The following is an 18,418-nucleotide window of genomic DNA, read 5'->3' as shown; positions in this document are numbered from 1 at the left end:
CTATATCTATATCTATATCTAATCAATTATTGACCTCTTTATTATTATAGTATCTCTCAATGTCTTTCGTAATCCTGCAGTTTATTTTGTCTGGCATTAATATAGCCACTCGAGCTTTCTTATGCTTATTGTTTGCATGGTATCTTTTTAATTATTTTACCTTTAATCTGTTTGGGTCTTAATTTTAAAATATGTCCCTTGTTGGCAGCATATAGTTGGTTCTTAATTTTTTATTCAGTTTGAGGCTGTCTCTTTTTTTTGGAGACAGAGTCTCACTCTGTTGCCCAGGCCGGAGTGCAGTGACACAATCTCGGCTCACTGCAACCTCTGCCTCCCAGGTTCAAGTGATTCTCTTGCCTTAGCCTCCCAAGTAGCTGGGACCACAGGTGCGTGCCACCCCGCCCGGTTAATTCTTTTTTTTTCATTTTTAGTAGAGGCGGGGTTTCACCATGTTGCCTAGGCTGGTTTCAAACTCCTGAGCTCAGGCAATCCGCCTGCCTCGGCCTCCCAAAGTGCTGGGATGACAGGTGTGAGCCCCCACGCATGGCGGCTTTCTTCTTTAAAGATGTATATCAATATGATTGTGCATTTATAATATTTGAAATAATACTTCAGCTAATATTTTTAAAAGTTGTTTGAATTACATAAGTTCTGTGGAATTTTTAGTATGATCACAATGTTAATAATGAGAGAAATGCAAATATCGTTCTGGTGCAGTCCAGGAGGGAATTGCGTGCGGATGGTGGAGCTGTGCACGCGGCCTCCGCGTCTGCTGGGGCCAGGCCTGCAGCGCCCTCTGCTGGTGGGTGTCCGCTTCTCCCACCCGGCGCTGGCTGCTGCAGGAGCGCCTCCTCCTTGCAGGCTGCCTTTGGGAGGTCCTGCGGCGCCCCTTAAGAGAGTTTTACAAAGGCTTCCCTGCAAGATGGGCAGTGTCTCAGAACGAGGACTCCTTGGTTCTTCAGGAAGTGGTGGCTCTGGCAGCAGAGGTGGCACCTGGCTGCGGGCACAGGGGTCAGGTGTGCGTGGCTCCCACCAGCACTGCCACCCCTCCACTGGTGGGAGTGAGTCCTGAGGGCAGGTGCATAGAGCAGAGGACTCAGGGTCTGAAATCGGTGACTGATCAGCTGTATATGAGCTCAGGTAGAAGACTCAGAGGAAAGTCACTGGTGACCCAGTGGCTGATACTTTAAGACGTGGCGGCCTGCCAGTGCTGGGATCCTGTCTGAGGTGTGAGGCCTCCCCCTCCTGCTTATCTCCCCAGCACAGCTCTTGGGCTTAGACCCTGCTGAAATTCTCAAACCTAAGAACTATCTGATCTAATGTTGCATAATTTCAAATTTTTGAAATTGAGTCACAGAACAAATACATTGACCTTGTAAAACCTGAAGAAACGAAAACACATGTCCAGTGGGTTTTTTAATAACGGAACCTTCATTGCAGGACTCGCCTTGATTATTGGAGGACTCACCTTGATTATGCTGAGTCTCATGGGATAGTTAAACTCGGCAGCCTCAGCTGGCCTAGCAGTGCCTAGATTGGAACATTTTAATAGGTTTATAAAAGTATATGGAAAGTTATTAGTTTTTCAGACTCAATCAGAATTTCTTGAATATCTCACATAAGCCTAGTCACTGGTTTTGTAGTATTTGTTAGCTGCTACTGTTATCTAAAGGAAAAAACCATTAGATTACATTGTAAGCTACAAGGAAGTTCCTTTAAGGTATAAAGGAGTTAAGATGCTTGGATTTCCTGATTTCACTTCTTGGAAATGAGACTTTTTAAATTGTCTTTAGCCTTCCTGCCCCCTTTGTCAAATTATTATTTTTCCGATTTTATTCCTTTTACTTGGTTGCTTAACTCCATGCAAGTTCTTTGTAAAAATGTATTTATTTTAAAGAATCTCCTGCCATTAAGTGTTGCATTTAATAGAAAAGTTACATAGTGCAGGCCGGGTGCAGTGGCTCATGCCTGTAATCCCAGCACTTTGGGAGTCCGAGGCAGGTGGATCACCTTAGGTCAGGAGTTCCAGACCTGCCTGGTCAACATGGCAAAACCCTGTCTCTACTAAAAATACAAAAATTAGCCAGGCATGATGGCGGGTGCTTATAATCCCAGCTGCTTGGGAGGCTTTGGCGGGAGAATCGCTGGAACCCGGGAGGCGGAGGTTGCAGTGAGCTGAGAACACGCCAGTGTAATCCAGCTTGGGCGACAAAGTGAGACTCTGTCTCAAAAAAAAAAAAAAAAAAAAAAAAGCAGCACAGAAAAGTTACATTGTGCAATTCACTGACTGCCATTAAGCCGTGGTCTTTGTCTATCTGGTGCCAGGCTGTCTGTGCTGCTGGCATCTCAGGGGCATGTGGGAAACAGGTTACTCATGCGTTAGGAAGGCTTGCCCAGTGCTTGTCCTCACTGGGTTCTAACTTAAGCTCAAGCTTTCATTTGTTAAATAGTTAATTTAGTTTGCACTTAATTTCTGTGAAATGACTTCCTAGACAAATACAGAAGCAAATAATGTTTGTTAATATAAACTCATTCTGATCTTCAATATCACATAGAAGCTTGCAAGAGAAATGGATTTCACATGGCGAGTGTTTGGTTAACACTAAAACAGTGCTCTGAAGGGTGGCCAGGGAGTCTCGTTTCTGCGAAGATGATTTATAATGGAGCCAAAGGACCCCCCCCCCCCCCCCCCGTGCTATGTTATTCCTGGACATATCATGCTAGCTGGCACTGTTCTGTCTCGGTGCCTCCCTGGATGCGGGGTGGGTAGCCCTGCAGTTGTCCGTTCCTCTGGAGCCACACGGGGGCTTGGAGTTAGCAGTGGTATATATTGCAGAACTCTCCAAGAGTTAAAATAATGTTTTTTTTCTTTTACTTTCTAACATATGTGTATTACTTTAGAAATGGTAATTTTGCTTTCTTTTCTTGAGACGGAGCCTCGCTCTGTCACCCAGGGTAGAGTGCAGTGGTGTGATCTCGGCTCACAGCAGCCTCCTCCTCCCGGGTTCAAGCAATTCTCTTGTCTCAGCCTCCTGAGTAGCTGGTACTACAGGCACGCCACCACGCCTGGCTAATTTTGTATTTTTAGTAGAGATGGCATTTTGCCATGCTGGCCAGGCTGGTCTTGAACTTTTGATCTCAAGTGATACACCTACCTTGGCCTCCCACAATGCTGGGATTACAGGCGTGAGCCACTGCCCCTGGCTTGTGTGATTCTTTAATACTTAGACTTTTCAAATCTGGTCTGAGGCTTGGCCTAGGAGTCCTTGGGGTCCCTAAGATCCTTTCAAGAGGATTCTGTGGTCAAAGCTCTTTTCAAAGTAATACTAAGATGATCATTGCCATTTTCACTCTCTTATGACTGCACAGTGACGGAGTTTCTCAGAGCCAACACACAAAAGAGTATCTGTGACGATCAGGGTGCTTTCTATTAAGCTAGACATTAGATTTACAAAAAGTGCAAATCACTGCCCCTGTTTCCACTGATTTTTTGAAGATCTATTTTTTCACAGAAATGTGTTATTTATGTTGATGTGTGTCAGTTTCCTGCTGCTGCTGTAACAAATCACTGTGGTTCAACAACACGTTTCTCACCTCCTCCTAGTTCCAGGGCCTGGAGAAGCTCAGGTGCTGGCAGGGCAGAGCTGCAAGCCCCCGGGAGCTGCCTTCCTCTCCAGCTTCCACAGGCGGCCTGTGTTCTTGGTTTTCCTCCACCTTCAAAGCCATCACTCCAGCTGCTGTTTTCATGATCAATGTCCTTTTTCCAACATTGGTCCTCTTGTCTTGTCTTACAAGGACTCCTGTGGTTCCGTTGGGCCCACCCAGATAATCCAGGGTAGTCTCCCATCTCAAGACTCAACTGGATCACATCTGCAAAGTTCCCTTTGCCGTGCAAGGTGACATATTCACAGACTCCGGGATTAGGATGTGGATTGTGCCGCAACATGTAACGGTTAATAATTCTTTTCTTTTCTTTTTTTTTTAAGAGCAGGATCTTGCTCTGTTGCCCAGGCTGGAGTATAGTGGTACAATCACAGCTCACTACAGCCTCAACTTCCTGGGCCCAAGTGGTCTTCCTGCCTCAGCCTCCTGAGTGGCTGGGACTGCAGGCATGCACCATTGTGCCCAGCTAATTTTCTTTTTTTTTAGTTTTTGTAGAGATGGGGTCTCTCTGTGTTGCCCAGGCTGGAACTCTTGGCCACAAGTGATCCTTCTGCCTTGGCTCCCAAAGTGCTGGGATTACAGGCATGAGCCACTGTGCCTGGCCTATAATTACTATTTTAAAATGAGGAAGGAGGTAGGAGCTGGCAGCAGAACATCTTGCTTCAGGGTTCACCTTGCTACTTCTGTAGCTGGATCTCCCTCTACTGCTGTCTTCTAAGAATACTTGCGACTTTAACCCATTTATGCCTAGTGTTCCATTATTGGAACGCTAAGCTTGTGTGAGTTATTTATATCCTACTGCTCAGGGTCATTGCCAAATTCTGATTTTTCACACACACAAATTGTAGCCTCTGGCATAAATGGGTTAATGAGGACCGACCTGGAGAATTCAGGATAATTTCCCATCTCAAGATCCTTAGTCACATCTGCAAAATATCTTTTGTCCTATAAGGTAACTCACAGGCCCAGGGATTAGGACCTGAACATCTTTAGGGTCATTATTCAGCGTGATATAGAGGTTTTTGAAGATAATGTTATGACTCCATCTAGATAAATCTTGCTAATGATACATTACATTTTGAAACACATATTGAATTTAAACATTTAGAGGTCAAAGATAACAATTATGAAGGTTTGGCTGTATGAGCTGTAGATACCTCCTCCCATAAGAGTATTATTATTCTTTTCTTTTTTTTTTTTTTTGAGACAGAGTTTTGCTCTGTTGCTCAGGCTGGAGTGCAGTGGTGCGATCTCTGTTCACTGCAACCTCCGCCTCCTGATTAAAGCGATTTTTGAGCCTCAGCTTCCTGAGTAGCTGGGATCACAGGTGTGTGCCACCTCAGCTGGCTAATTTTTGTATTTTTACAAAATAGAGAGAAGAGGTTTCTCTGTGTTGGCCAGGCTGGTCCTGAACTCCTGGCCTGAAGTGATCCGCCCACATTGGCCTCCCACAGAGCGGGGATTACAGGTGTGAGCCACTGTGCCGCATGTTTTATGGGCTTACTTCCTGGTTATACTGAAAATGGGTATTAGTAGTAGTGTGCTTCTAATTGGCCCCATCTGTTTCATGCTTGGGATTTGACTAGAAATTTTTACAGCCCAATAGGTTTTCCTGGTGAATGTTGATTGGTACTGCTTTAGGTATGAAGGCAGAAATATTCAGAGGGTATATCTTTATTTTTTAAATTTAATGATACTGCCGGGTGCGGTGGCTCATGTCTGTAATCCTAGCAATTTGGGAGGCTGAGGCGGGCAGATCACGAGGTCAGGAGATCGAGACCATCCTGGCTAACATGGTGAAACCCCGTCTCTACTAAAAATACAAAAAAAATTACCCAGGCGTGGTGGCGGACGCCTCTAGTCCCAACTACTGGGGAGACTGAGGCAGGAGAATGGCTTGAACCCGGGAGGCGGAGCTTGCAGTGAGCCGAGATCGCGCCACTGCACTCCAGCCTGGGCGACAGAGTGAGACTCTGTCTCAAAAAAAAAAAATTATACCAGTGTGAGAATGGAAGAGGCTTTTATTTCTTATGTGGTAATTATTTATTTCCCTCCTTTATCCTTCCCCTTTTAGGGGATGAAAAGTGGTCACAGATTTGAGTTTGCCATTCTATAATGACTCTCTCTCTCTCCTAGGTTGAGGAGATTAGAAACAGTATTGATAAAATAACTCAATATGTTGAAGAAGTAAAGAAAAACCACAGCATCATTCTTTCTGCACCAAACCCAGAAGGAAGTAAGTTGTTGGTTTTAACAACAAAACGTTTGTCTGTCTGTGTGTCTCTCTTGCTGTCTGCAGCACAGGCCTCGACTCTGGCTTCATGTTAGATTCTGGGGAGTTTGTACGAAATGCTGATACCCTAGAGAGTCTGAGGCGTTTGGCCTGGGGTGAGCCAGGGCATCTGTATGTTTTTTTTTTTTTAAAGCTGCCCATATGATTGGAATGGCCAGCCAGAGTGAGGAGCACTGATGGATCATATCCCAAAGAATACACGAAAGTGGCTTTGCAGGACTTAGGAGCTAAGATTAGACCACAGTTCAGCAAGACAGCACTTTATGTCCAGAGGGCAGTGAAGCCGGGATTGACTTGGAAAACAGTACTTGTAAGAGCAGAGTGAAATAGGAAGACACACTGAGGTGACTCTGAAAGTCTCAAGGAGGAGCTTTTGTATGGACTGGGCTGTGTTCAGTGCCTGTGGAGGATGGCACGGAAGAAATGCTTTTTTTTCTTTACCTGCTTCACATTTGCTTCGTTTTGAATCTTAGGCACACAGAAAAGTGAAAGGAGCTCAGTGGAAGCAGCTGGAGAACCTGGATTTTTGTCCCAATTTGCTTCCCCACGGTATTTGCATCTCCTCATTGGGAGAAAAGACATGGTTTTATTTTATTTAATTAATTAATTAATTTATTTATTTATTTGAGATGGAGTCTTGCTGTGTCGCCCAGGCTGGAGTGCAATGGCGCAATCTCGGCTCACTGCAACCTCTGCCTCCTGGGTTCACGCAATTCTCCTGCCTCAGCCTCCCGAGTAGCTGGGACTACAGGTGCCCGCCACCACACCCGGCTAACTTTTGTATTTTTAGTAGAGACAGGATTTCATCATATTGGCCAGGCTGGTCTCGAACTCTTGACCTTGTGATCCACCCGCCTCAGCCTCCCAAAGTGCTGGGATTATAGGCATGAGCCACCGCGCCCGGCCATATCTACTTTAAATGTCATTTTCTCTGTTTGTTGTTGGCATATAGAAATACAACGATTTTTGCATATTGGCCTTGTACCCCTTGCCTACTCAGTTATTAATTCTAATATTCTCTGTAGCTAATGTTGGATTGTCTCTACCCAATCATGTCATTGTGAATAATAGTGAACGTTTTTTCCTTGCAGCTCTTATACTTGTTAGTTTTAACTGACTTACTTAGCTGACCTCCAGTACAGCATTGAATGGAAGTGGTGATGGGGGCACATGTATTTTTGGTCTTGGAGGAAAGTTGCCAGCGAATACATTTTTTGTTGGAATGTTACTTAGTGTAGCCGTACATTGAAAAAATAAAGTAGTATTAAATTGAAAAAGAACGCATTTTAAAATTGTGTGTGTCTTGTAAAATAATGTTCTGAGCCTCTGTTTGTGCCTTCTCAGGGGCTCAGAAGCGCGTTTCCCAACATGTTTCCGGAGCCGCCGTCTCATGAGCTAGTCGGTGCAGCCAGGGTGCTGCGGCCAGATCCTTCCCGGGACCTCTTCGTGCAGTCGTCCAGCCCCTCTTGGGAAGTTGCAGTACCCTTGGAATAACCAAGGTTCTGAGAAGTCTTCCTAGAAGGAAGCCTGTTTAGCTTTGTTTAGTGTTTCACACATTTATTTGCCCGTAGGACCTTTTATGTCCCATCTGTTAACATCATGCTTAATGCTTAGGGAAATTCTATTTGAATAAGTATCAGCATTTTTTTTTTTTAATAATTTACCTCCAAAACATTTTTGCTGCCAAGTCATAGCAGACAGAACTATTTTTTGAGTAAATTTAGAAATGTTACTGTTTGATGATAGTCCCTTTTGGGCTCTAAAGAAAACCATTGCTTTTTTGTCTTTTGTTTTGTGACAGAGTGTGAACCAAAATGTAGGCAGCAGCCTCCAGCCGCTTCCTTGGTGGTTCTTTAAAAAGCAAAATGCAGTGATTCCCCTCTCCCAATGACGGGCCTGGGATAATGCAGAGAGGGACAGGCTCTTGGCCTTCCCGCCCTGTTCCGAAAGAAAGAAGGAAGGGTGGGAGGGAGGAATGGGGACTACGGTGCCCCGCCTCCCCCGTGTCTCCCCATCCTCCAGCAGGCGCCCTGCTTAGGTCCCGGTGAGCAGGTGATTCCCAGGCTGCTGCCTCCCGGAGATCCCCCGTTAACTTCAGGACCTGGGGCAGGGCTGGGCACGGCGGCCGCCAGGTGGCGCCAGAGGCAGCCGGTCCTGGGCGGGTCCCCGGTCCTAACGGCCCGCGCCGCACCACCTGCAGCCACGGATCCCAGGGCAGAGAGGTGGACGAAGGATCTTTTACCGGCATTTTTCTTTTTTCACTTTCTACTTTTGTATTATTTCTTTTTTCTTTTGTATTAAAAGAGCGTCTTTGCAAAACGTAGATGTTTCAGGCCCTCCAAGACACGGATCCAGCCCTGCAGGAGCATGAAGTGTGTGTAATTCTGGTTTGGGTTTTAGTGACCACGAGGCTGGGATTCCCCCTGCAGGACGGCGGGGATTTGATTCGCTCCTGCAGTCAGCCGTCAGCCTGGCTTGCGCCCTGTGTTCGGGTGCCGTCGTCCTGCGGCTGCGCGCTCCCGTTTTCTCTGCTTCCTGTTCCCTCAGCAGTTCCCGGGGGCTCCCCTCCGACTGCGCTGGGACCGCTTCTGCGCCGTCTCCGTCTCCAGCGCCGCCTGCTCCCGTGCATTCTGTGCTTTTCTGCGGGAAATCAGACTCATGGAGACCCGGGTCCTTGTGCAGAAGCCCCTGAGGGCCCTGGAGGAAGCCGCACCTCTGTGGCTCTGGCTTCAGATCCTGTTCCACCGGTTATCCCTGTGTGGCCTTGGACGCATCACTGAACATCTCCGGGGCAGTTCCCACACGTGTGAAATGAGCTAGTGGTGGCATCTGCCTTTCAGTGCTGTTGTGATTCTCCCCCCCGCCGCCCCAGCGGAGTCTCCCTCTGTGGACCAGGCGGGAGTGCAGCTGCGTGATCTCAGCCCACTGCAGGCTCAGCCTCCTGGGCTCAGAGAGTCCTCCCACTTCAGCCTCCTGAGTAGCTGGGATTACAGGTTTATATATATCATATATATGTAACATATATATACATATATAAATAATATATATACACACACACACACACACTTTTTTTTTTTGGGAGAAACAACGTCTCACTATGTTGCCTCTCTCCTGTCTCCTCCCCTGCAGGGCATGGGGGCCGCTCATGGGGCTTTCTGCCTTCAGAAACGAAGCCGTGAACTCCCGTAAGGAGCTGCCGGGCCAGGCTCCGGCAACCCCCTCCCACTTGCAGGGCCTTACTAGGGAGCCTTGGCTCCAGGACCCCTGCCCTGCTTCAGCCCAGCTGCCCCCACCACAGGCTGGGACCACCCACCCTAGGCCTTCCTGCCCTTGCAGTTCCTCTCCCCTTCCTTCTTACCTCCTTCAGTGAAGATTCACTATTATCTGAAGTTATCCTCAGTTTAGTATTATTCTCGAAGGATATTTTCACTGAGTGGAAGGTTCTAGTTTAGAAGTTACTTTCTTTCACCACTCTGAAGATTTAAAACATATTTTTCCAGTGTCTTTGGCTTTACTTTTTTTTTTTTGGCAGCTAATTAGAGCTTTTAAGGTATTTGGTTTTTGGTCTTTGGTTTTAGCAGTTTTACTTTGATGTTTTGAAATGTGGTTTTCGTTTTCTTTTTCCCTCTTATAAGGCTTCTTGAATCTTTGGATTGACATTTTCTGGCTGTGTTTTGAAAAACTTCGGCCATTACTTCTTCAAATAGCATCCTTGCTCCTTTTTCTGTCATCTCTCTTTGCGACTGGAATTGTCTTTTAGAGCTTTTCACTGTATCCTTTCTGTCTGTCCTCTTTTGTTCTCTATTGTTCATCATGTTTTCTCTATATATTTCATTTTGAAAATGTTTTCCCTGACTTATCTTTTGATTTCTCTTCAGCGATGGTCTTGCAGGTCAGGGAATCTTTCTTCATCTATGGAATTATTTGTGGATTGGTTTTAACTCCTAGAATTCCCTTTGGTTCCTTTTAATACTGTCCTATTCTCTGGGAAAATTTATGATATTACATTTTGTCTCTGTGAATGTAATTGTTTTAACATCTGTATCTGATAACTTCATTAACTGGTGCCTCTGTGGATGGGTTAATGTTGTCCGTTTTTGTTGGGGTTTTTGGGTGTGTTTTTTTGCCTGGTTATTTTTGATTTGAGTTTTGAGCTTTGTATTGGAATGATGTGTAGTAATAATTCGAGTCCTGAATGATATTTTCTTTTTAAAGAGGTGATTTATTTTTATTTCTGGCAGATGGTTAGAAGCGCCAGCAGTTCTGGACCTGATTTTTTAGGGATCGAGATGATTTAGGCTGAGGCTTCGCCCCTGCGAGGGCCAGCTTCCCACCAGACTGTCCTCCTAGGGCATCGCCTCTCCAAGTCAGCAGTCCTCTCAGCTTCTCTGCAGCTCAGTTGCCTTTTATGGAGTTGGCACCTGCCCCCTGGTAAAAGTGGCTGCAAAAGTGGGACCCACTTCTTTGGGTTTTCTTCTTCTGAGTCTTCTTTCCTGCCTTGTTAGGTTTCTTTCTTTTTTTATTGTTTTGTTTTATTTTATTTTGTTTCGTTTTATTTATTTTTGCACCTTGTTAGGTTTCTAATGGCTTTCCACAGATTTAAAAAGAGTAGTGTCTACCCTTTCTAATTGTTCTCAGCATGTGGATTGAGCTGAATCACCTAGGCCGCTGGAAGAGGAGGTTCCCGTCATCAGTGATTGGAAATGCCACGTTTGTCAAATGTGACCTTATGGCCGGTATCTTGCAGGATCAGACAGGCAGTGCCTCTTTCATTTTGCTGATGAGCTGCTTAAGCCCCTGTGTGCCTGTAGTGGCAGCAAGTTCACTCTTTCCTTCTTGAGTGCCTCCCACCCGTGCTGTGTAAGAGCTAAGGGCTTTCTTTCCCCAGGGAAGTGAGTCCTGCTGTGGCCCACCAGCTCAAGAGGGAGACTCTCATCCACCGGCAGGCCGGGCTCTCAGATCTCGTGGTTTCTGTGGCTGCGCAGTGGCTCACGACTGTCTCCCGAGTCTGATTGTCCTCAGCTGTGCTCAGGCGCCGGCTGGACCAGACCGCTGCACAAATACCCTTGCTGTGTGTACATTTTAACTTAGACGCCTACACTCAGCCCTCATTCCCCAGGCACAGTGGCCAGGCCTTGGGGGTGTTTGCATCAGCCTCATGCACCACGGGAGCCAGCACTCCTGCTACAAACTGTGGACCTGCCCCCTCTTTATTCATAGCAAGTCTCTGTAATTCCTGTTCAGTGCCCCATTTTATAAAGCATTTTGTGTTCCCTTTACTGTCCTAAGATGAAGTTCATAGATGATATAGCCTACCTACTTCCATAATTTTTTAAAAACGTGTAATATCCAAACTAATATGAAGGAGACATAAAATGGAAGTACAAATTGAAGTACAAATTGTATTGTGCAGGCTCAGGCACAACACCAGAAAATGAAATTCAGGCACTTGCCCCCTACAAACAAGTGCTGTGACTGACAGCCAAGGCTGCGAGCTGATGGGGCGTTGGGATTCAGATGCTGCCAGCAGCCTTCCTGTGCTTTCCGAAGGCAGCTGTGTCGCTGATATAGAATGAAGTCCAGCTTTCTCGCGTGCAGAGCGGTGTCACGGCAGTTACATCTCTGAAAATCCACTGGATATTGAAACGATGCAGATGAAAATAGGACTTATTTGTAAGCTGGAATCAGGTTCTGGGCTCAGGAAAACAGGTCTTTTCTCCTGCCCGAGTGAGCAGTGTTCATTTGGAAGTTATGCAGGTCAGTGGGTGATGTGCTGACATAACGAGGTTCGAGGGTGGCACATCTCACACGTGCACGGACACCCCGTCGTCACACTCAGGAACGTCGTGTGGTGCTGGCTGGTGCCAGTCCTGGCTCCTGTCTACTGGATGCCAGCGGCTCTCCCTTTTTTTTGATGACTGGAAATACCCCACAGATTTCAGAATACCTCTTGGGGTGGTAGAAAGATTCCCCTGAGAATCTCCCTTTAGAAACATGTTCACAGAGGAGAAACACGAAATGGCCCCTTTGTGTCTAGTTTCTCTTTTTTTCTAGTTTCATCCATTATCAGAATAATTTTTCTCCATTTTTTTCTTTTTCTTTCCTTTTTTAAATAGAGATGGCGTCTTGCTAGTTGCCCAGGTTGGCCTTAAACTCCTAGGCTTAAGTGATCCTCCCGCTTCAGCCTCTGAAGTAGCTGGGACTACAGGTGCACACCACTGTGCCCTGCTTAAAAATTATCTTTCTAGGCTGGACGCAGTGGCTCACGCCTGTAATCCCAGCACTTTGGGAGGTTGAGGCGGGCGGATCACGAGATCAGGAGTTTGAGACCAGCCTGGTCAATATGGCGAAACCCCAACTCTACTAAAAATACAAAAATTAGCCAGGTGTGGTGGTGGGGGCCTGTAATCCCAGCTACTTGAAAGGCTGAAGCAGAAGAGTCACTTGAGCCCGGGAGGTGGAGGTTGCAGTGAGCCGAGACCGTGCCATTGCACTCCAACCTGGGTGACAGAGACTCCGTCTCAAAAAAAAAAAAAAAAAAAATCTCTAATGCATCTTTACTGATGTCTTTTTTTGCTCAGAAACCTTCAGTGCTGACTGGTGCCCTCCGTAAAAGCCCCAAAGTCAGGCGGGCCTGCACACTCCTGCCCGGGCAGCCTATAGTCAGCCTCCTCCCATGCCAGTCACTTCAGCCCACTGTCCTGCTGCTCTGTGCTGCAGACCCTTCTCCTGCCTGGAATAGAAGCCACCAGTCTCTCCACTCCCAGGTCAGATGTCCCCTCCTGCGGGACAGCTGCAGTAGACGCCTCTCATCCTGGCTGCCCATGGCGTTTTGTGAAACCTGTGTCGTCCGTTGTTAGTTTCTGCCTGGCGTTGGCGCTTCCTGGGTTTGTCTTCTCTTTTTTTTTTTTTAACTGCGTTGTTAGATCCCTGGCGATCTTCTTAGCCTCCTTGGATGACACGAGCCTTCACACACGTACTCAGTAGGTATTACTGGTGCGTGACCTCTCACCTCTGGACATCACTCAGTCTCTGATCTGGTTCTGAAACCCTGGAGGAGCCAGGCTGCATCTGATGACCATAGCTGAGCATGGAAAGAAGACTTAGCATGCGCTGGTGTGCAGTGGGTACTCGGGGCACCCTGCGTGTGCTCAACTGAGGGGGTGCCAGGAAGAGAATGGCATCTCTGAAAGCTTTCATTCTTGGCCGAGTTGTCTATGGTGGAAACATTTGCCTTTTCCCCGGCTGATGTGTGTGAGATTGAGCGAGAGAGGCAAGTGCAGGACTCTGTGAAACGACAACAGGGCTCCAGAGACGGGGTGGGGGCCTTCCTGTCTCAGCAACTCCTGGCCAAAGGAGAGGGAAGCCCCCTTCAGGTCACTTCAGCCACTGGACTGGCAGACGTGAGTGTGTGGCACGGAGCAGACATCCTGCCAGCCTCCCTGGGCTCTGGGGCAGCCAGGCATGAAGGCAGAGGCTGCTGTGACGCCCTGGGGCGGCCTTAGGTCTCAGCACTGCCCTGGAGTGTTGGCCCCTGCTCTGCCAGCCTCCCTCCATGTCAGGAGGCCAGCCCCTGCCTCCATCGCCCTCTGCTTGCAGCCCTGAGTGTCTGAGAAGCCAGGCCAGGGCAGCCGGCTCAGCAGCACTGAAGTGGTGGCTGTGATTATTTGGGCGTCTTGGGGAGACAGCTGATAGCACCAGAGAAAAGCACACACACAGGAGACTTTGTTGAGATCATCGTTAGGTCTCCGTTTTCCTTTCCCAGGTCTAGGTGTTAGCAGTGGATTTAGGCAGCCGTTTCATTGATTGGTATAGACCAGCAAGTCTCAAACTTGTGTCACCTGGAGGGTTTGCTAACTCAGCTTGCTGGGCCACTGCCCCCACCTCAGTTTCTGAGTAGGTCCAGGGTGGGGCCCGTCTACTAAGGTCCCGCCTGATATTTATGAAAGCTGCTGTCTAGGAACCCACCTTGAGAACCACTGGTATAAGTGGTAGTTTTTCTTACAGAAAAATAGTGAATATTTACTAAGAATACTGTTTCACTTAAATTCATTGGATATCATTTATGTTGGATGTTATAGCTCAGATGCTGTATTTTATTTTTTTATTTTAAATTTTTATAGAAATAAAAGAAGAGCTTGAAGATCTGAACAAAGAAATCAAGAAAACTGCAAATAAAATTCGAGCCAAGTTAAAGGGTAAGTTTGAAGTTTTATGTTTAATTGGGAGTGTGGGTTTTTGTTATTTTATTCTTTATTGGTTTTTGTTATTTTACATTTTTAAAAATTAAAATTGTGACTGCTTTAAAATAAATTATTTGTATGTAATTCAGAGTACTAATTCATATTGAAAAAGGTTATGTGTTTGCTTATAAACTGTTACTGTTACATTTTTTATGACATTTCAGGCTAAGTTGCAGATGTTTGGGAGGGTGAATTGCTAAGCTCTTCTTGAATGGACCCTTTAATTGCTCATTTCTTTCAAACTCAGTGGAATTTATTTGATGATGTTTGGCATTCACTTTAGCAGCAGTAGTTTTTTTGGGAGGCTGATAGCTTTCACCTGGGACTTAAACAGAGGTTGCTTTTTCTTGATTTGGTAGAAGAACACATTGTATTTGGTTTTTGCAGAATGGCATCAAGATCAAAAACAGTCTTTGTGCAGATGATAAAATACTTTTATTATGGCAGGTTTCAGATGTGTGCAGAAGCAGAGGGAGGCGACCACAAGCCAACCCCCCAGCTCCACACTTCTCCATGAGCTCCCACCCCGACCCGCTCCCAGAGTATTCTGAAGCCCACCCCAGGCACCTGAGATTTCATCAGTGTGTATTTCAAAAACAGAAGCTTCCCCAACGGCACAACCACAATCATATCTAAACCCAAATTCATTATAATTACTTAATAGTACAAAATATCCAGGCAGAGGTTCTATTTCCCCAGTGGTCTTATGATTTTTTTTTTTTTTAAACAGTTAGCTTGAATTGAGTCCCAAGTAAGGACCAAGCCCTGGCTTTTAAAAATGAGAGTCTCCCTCCATCGTTTTTCTCTCTGGCACTTTTTCCTTTGGTTGGTGAAACCAGGTCATTTGTCCTACAGAATCTGCCACGCTGCAGATTTTGCTGATTTTACCCCTGCAGCACGTTTAATAGGCTCTGCCGTCCTCTGAATTTGCTGTAGGTTGGTAGTTAAATTCTCCAAGCGTTATCTGATTCAGGTGTTTTTTGTGGGTTTTTAAAATGTAAAGATGCAGCATCTGATTACAGATTTTATGTCCTCATGGTTATGTTAAGATGTTAATGGTGATATTAACATTTTTTCTTGGCTCTAAGTAAGTCCAGTAAAATTTTAAATAAGATATAACATTCCTTTCTATTCTGCGATATTGTCAAAAATGGATGATTGTTTCCAAGATCCATAATTCATTAGAAGTTGCAAGCAGTAATATCCTGAATTTTTTTTTTTTTTTTGAGACGGAGTCTCTGTCACCCAGGTTGGAGTGCAACGGCATGATCTCGGCTCACTGCAACCTCCACCTCCCGGGCTCAAGTGACTCTTCTGCTTCAGCCTCCTGAGTAGCTGGGACTACAGGCGCCCTCCACCACACCTGGCTAATTTTTGTATTTTTAGTAGAGACAGGGTTTTGCCATGCTGGCCAGGCTGGTCTCAAACTCCTGACCTCAAATGATCCACCCGTCTCAGCCTCCCAAAGTGCTGGGATTACAAGCGTGAATATCCTGATTTTATTATTCCTTCTTTGTTTAGTTGCTGGAATAGTTATTTAAAAAGAAACCTTTCCCCTTCAACTCTTGAATTGGATAAAGTTTGGAGAATTTAACTATCAACCCACAGTAAATACAGAGGACAGCAGAGCCTGTTGAATGTGTTGCAGGGTGAAATCAGCAAAAGGTGCAGCGGGGCAGGTTCTGTGGGACAAATGATCTGGCTTCTCTAACCAAGGGAGCCAAAGCGCATTCTGGGTCACAGATCACGGAGGACAGGGAGGATCAGCGTTGGACTCTCTCTCTGGTATAATTTTCATAGGTCGGTTCCCTGGAGTCCTCCAGAGGTGACCAGGGAGGGTCTCTGTTGCTGCTTCTCGTCCATCATCGTGAACACATGGATGTAAACACATCTGATGTTTTCACTGTTGCGTTCTCCTCAACGCTCAGATGGTCTCTTTGGCTAGTCAGGTGGGCTCTTGAGTCCTTTTGGTAGGCCCCTCATTGTCTTTGACAGCCTTTCCACTTTTTGCCGTGACAAAAGGACCCATGCTCATTTCACCCCTTTCCTGCCCTGGGCCTGGGATCAGCCATTTCCCCAGGGAGCCCCGCTGCTGTGTCTGAAGAATGTTATCTAGACACCGCGGTGGGCATGCTGGGGAATGTACTGCTCTACATGACGATGACTTGACCATTCTTTCCTAGGCTTTTGCAGTGGACTGGGCTAAGATTTTTTAGAAAGATAAAATGAATCATGATTTGTTACTAAGACTCCAAATTAAGAATAAAGGGAGGACTAAAAAACTTTTTTGAAAGGATTTTTACTTAATACGGGCAATATTATGTCTTTATCTCCTTCCAACTATGCCCCAAATTCTGGTTCTCACTGACACTTACATAATTATTCACTTGCTATTCATAGTACACGCACAACAAACCCAAAATAATTATGCCAGCATCTACTGTCAAGAGTATGATTACTTAAAAGTTTGTTTTTTATTTTTATTTTTTGTCATTCTTTTTGTCTATAGGTATATCCTACTGGGCTATCTAATCAGATTACTTTTTGTTGTTGTTGTTGTTGTTTGACCTGGGGTCTTGCTGTGCTGGCCAGGCTGGAGTGCAGTGACTGTTCACCGGTGTGATCATAGTGCACTACAGCCTCGAACTCCTAGGCTCAGGTGATCCCCCCAGCAGTTGTGACTACAGGCACACGCCACTGTGTCCAGCTACAAATTACTGGGTTTTAAAGTTACTTTGGATAGTTTTTCCTCTGTGTGTTTATTTATTTTTTTGAGACAGAGTTTCGCTCTTGTCCCCTGGGCTGGAGTGCAATGGCGCGATCTCGGCTCACTGTAACCTCCGCCTCCTGAGTTCAAGCAATTCTCCTGCCTCAGCCTCCCTAGTAGCTCTGATTACAGGCACCTGCCACCATGCCTGGCTGATTTTTGTATTTGTAGTGCAGACAGGGTTTTGCCATGTTGGCCACGCTGGTCTCAAACTCTTGACCTCAAGTGATCTGCCTGCCTTAGCCTCCCAAAGTGCTAGGATTACACGCGTGAGCCACTGCACCCGGCTTCTCTGTGTGTTTATATCATTAACTTGACTTACTGTTAGGTTTGTTTTATTTTTTCCTTTTAAGTTTAGGGATTAATGTTTTTAAAATTTAATTTTGCATCATAGTTTTGTGACGTATTTATGTCATTCTGAAGTCAAATATATAAAACATATTCAGAGTCTAACTTCTTTCTTTGTCCCCGCCTTGTTTCTCCTTTCCCTTTAGTGGTACCCAGTTTTAAAATTTGTTGATTATGTTTCCATTTTTATGGATGAGTAAATATGTATTTGTATATATGTGTGTATATATATATCTGTGTATCTGTGTATATATGTGTGCATATATGTATATATCTGTGTATGTGTATATATATCTGTGTGTATCTGTGTATATATGTGTGCATATATGTATGTATACATGTGTATCTGTGTATATGTGTGCATATATATATCTGTGTGTATCTATGTATATATGTGTGCATATGTGTGTATATATCTGTGTATCTGTGTATATATGTGTGCATATTTGTATATATAATCTATGTATCTATGTGTGCATATATGTGTATATATCTGTGTGTCTATGTATGTATGTGTGCATATATGTATATATACATCTGTGTATCTGTGTATATATGTGCATATATGTGTATATATCTGTGTGTATCTGTGTATATATGTGTGCATATATGTATATATGTGTATCTGTGTATGTGTGCATATATGTATATATGTGTATCTGTGTATGTGTGTGCATATATGTATATCTGTATCTGTGTATATATGTGTGCATATGTGTGTATATATGTATCTGTATATATGTGTGCATAATATGTGTATATATGTGTGTATCTGTGTATATATGTTTGCATATATGTGTATATATATCTGTGTGTATCTGTATATATGTGTACATATATGTACATATATCTGTATATATGTGTACATATATGTGTATATATCTGTGTATCAGTGTATACATGTGCCTATATGTATATATATATCTGTATATATTTGTGCATATATGTGTATATATATCTGTGTATATATGTGTGCATATATGTGTATATATGTGTGTATCTGTGTATATATGTGTGCATATATATATCTGTGTGTATCTGTGTATATATGTGTGCATATATATCTGTGTATCTGTATATATGTGTGCATATATGTATATATAT

The 18,418-nt window shown here is 44.9% G+C and overlaps 1 protein-coding gene and 1 pseudogene across 4 annotated transcripts in view; one reads left to right on the top strand and one right to left on the bottom strand.

The window, feature by feature from the left end:
* The window catches only part of STX2 (syntaxin 2), a 51,159-nt gene that overhangs the window by 12,987 nt on the left and 19,754 nt on the right, over nt 1-18,418 (top strand). For all 4 annotated transcript variants that reach the window (XM_023187251.1, XM_023187250.1, XM_023187252.1 and 1 more), the window contains 2 exons: nt 5,800-5,899; nt 14,080-14,154. In XM_023187251.1, coding sequence (XP_023043019.1) covers nt 5,800-5,899; nt 14,080-14,154 — 175 coding nt within the window. The remainder of the gene's footprint in view (nt 1-5,799; nt 5,900-14,079; nt 14,155-18,418) is intronic.
* On the bottom strand, nt 11,713-11,809 carry LOC111522984 (annotated as a pseudogene).

This window comes from Piliocolobus tephrosceles, chromosome 10 (assembly GCF_002776525.5).
Source record: "Piliocolobus tephrosceles isolate RC106 chromosome 10, ASM277652v3, whole genome shotgun sequence".
NCBI classification, from domain to species: Eukaryota; Metazoa; Chordata; class Mammalia; order Primates; family Cercopithecidae; genus Piliocolobus; species Piliocolobus tephrosceles.
This window is presented reverse-complemented; position numbering and strand designations above follow the sequence as displayed.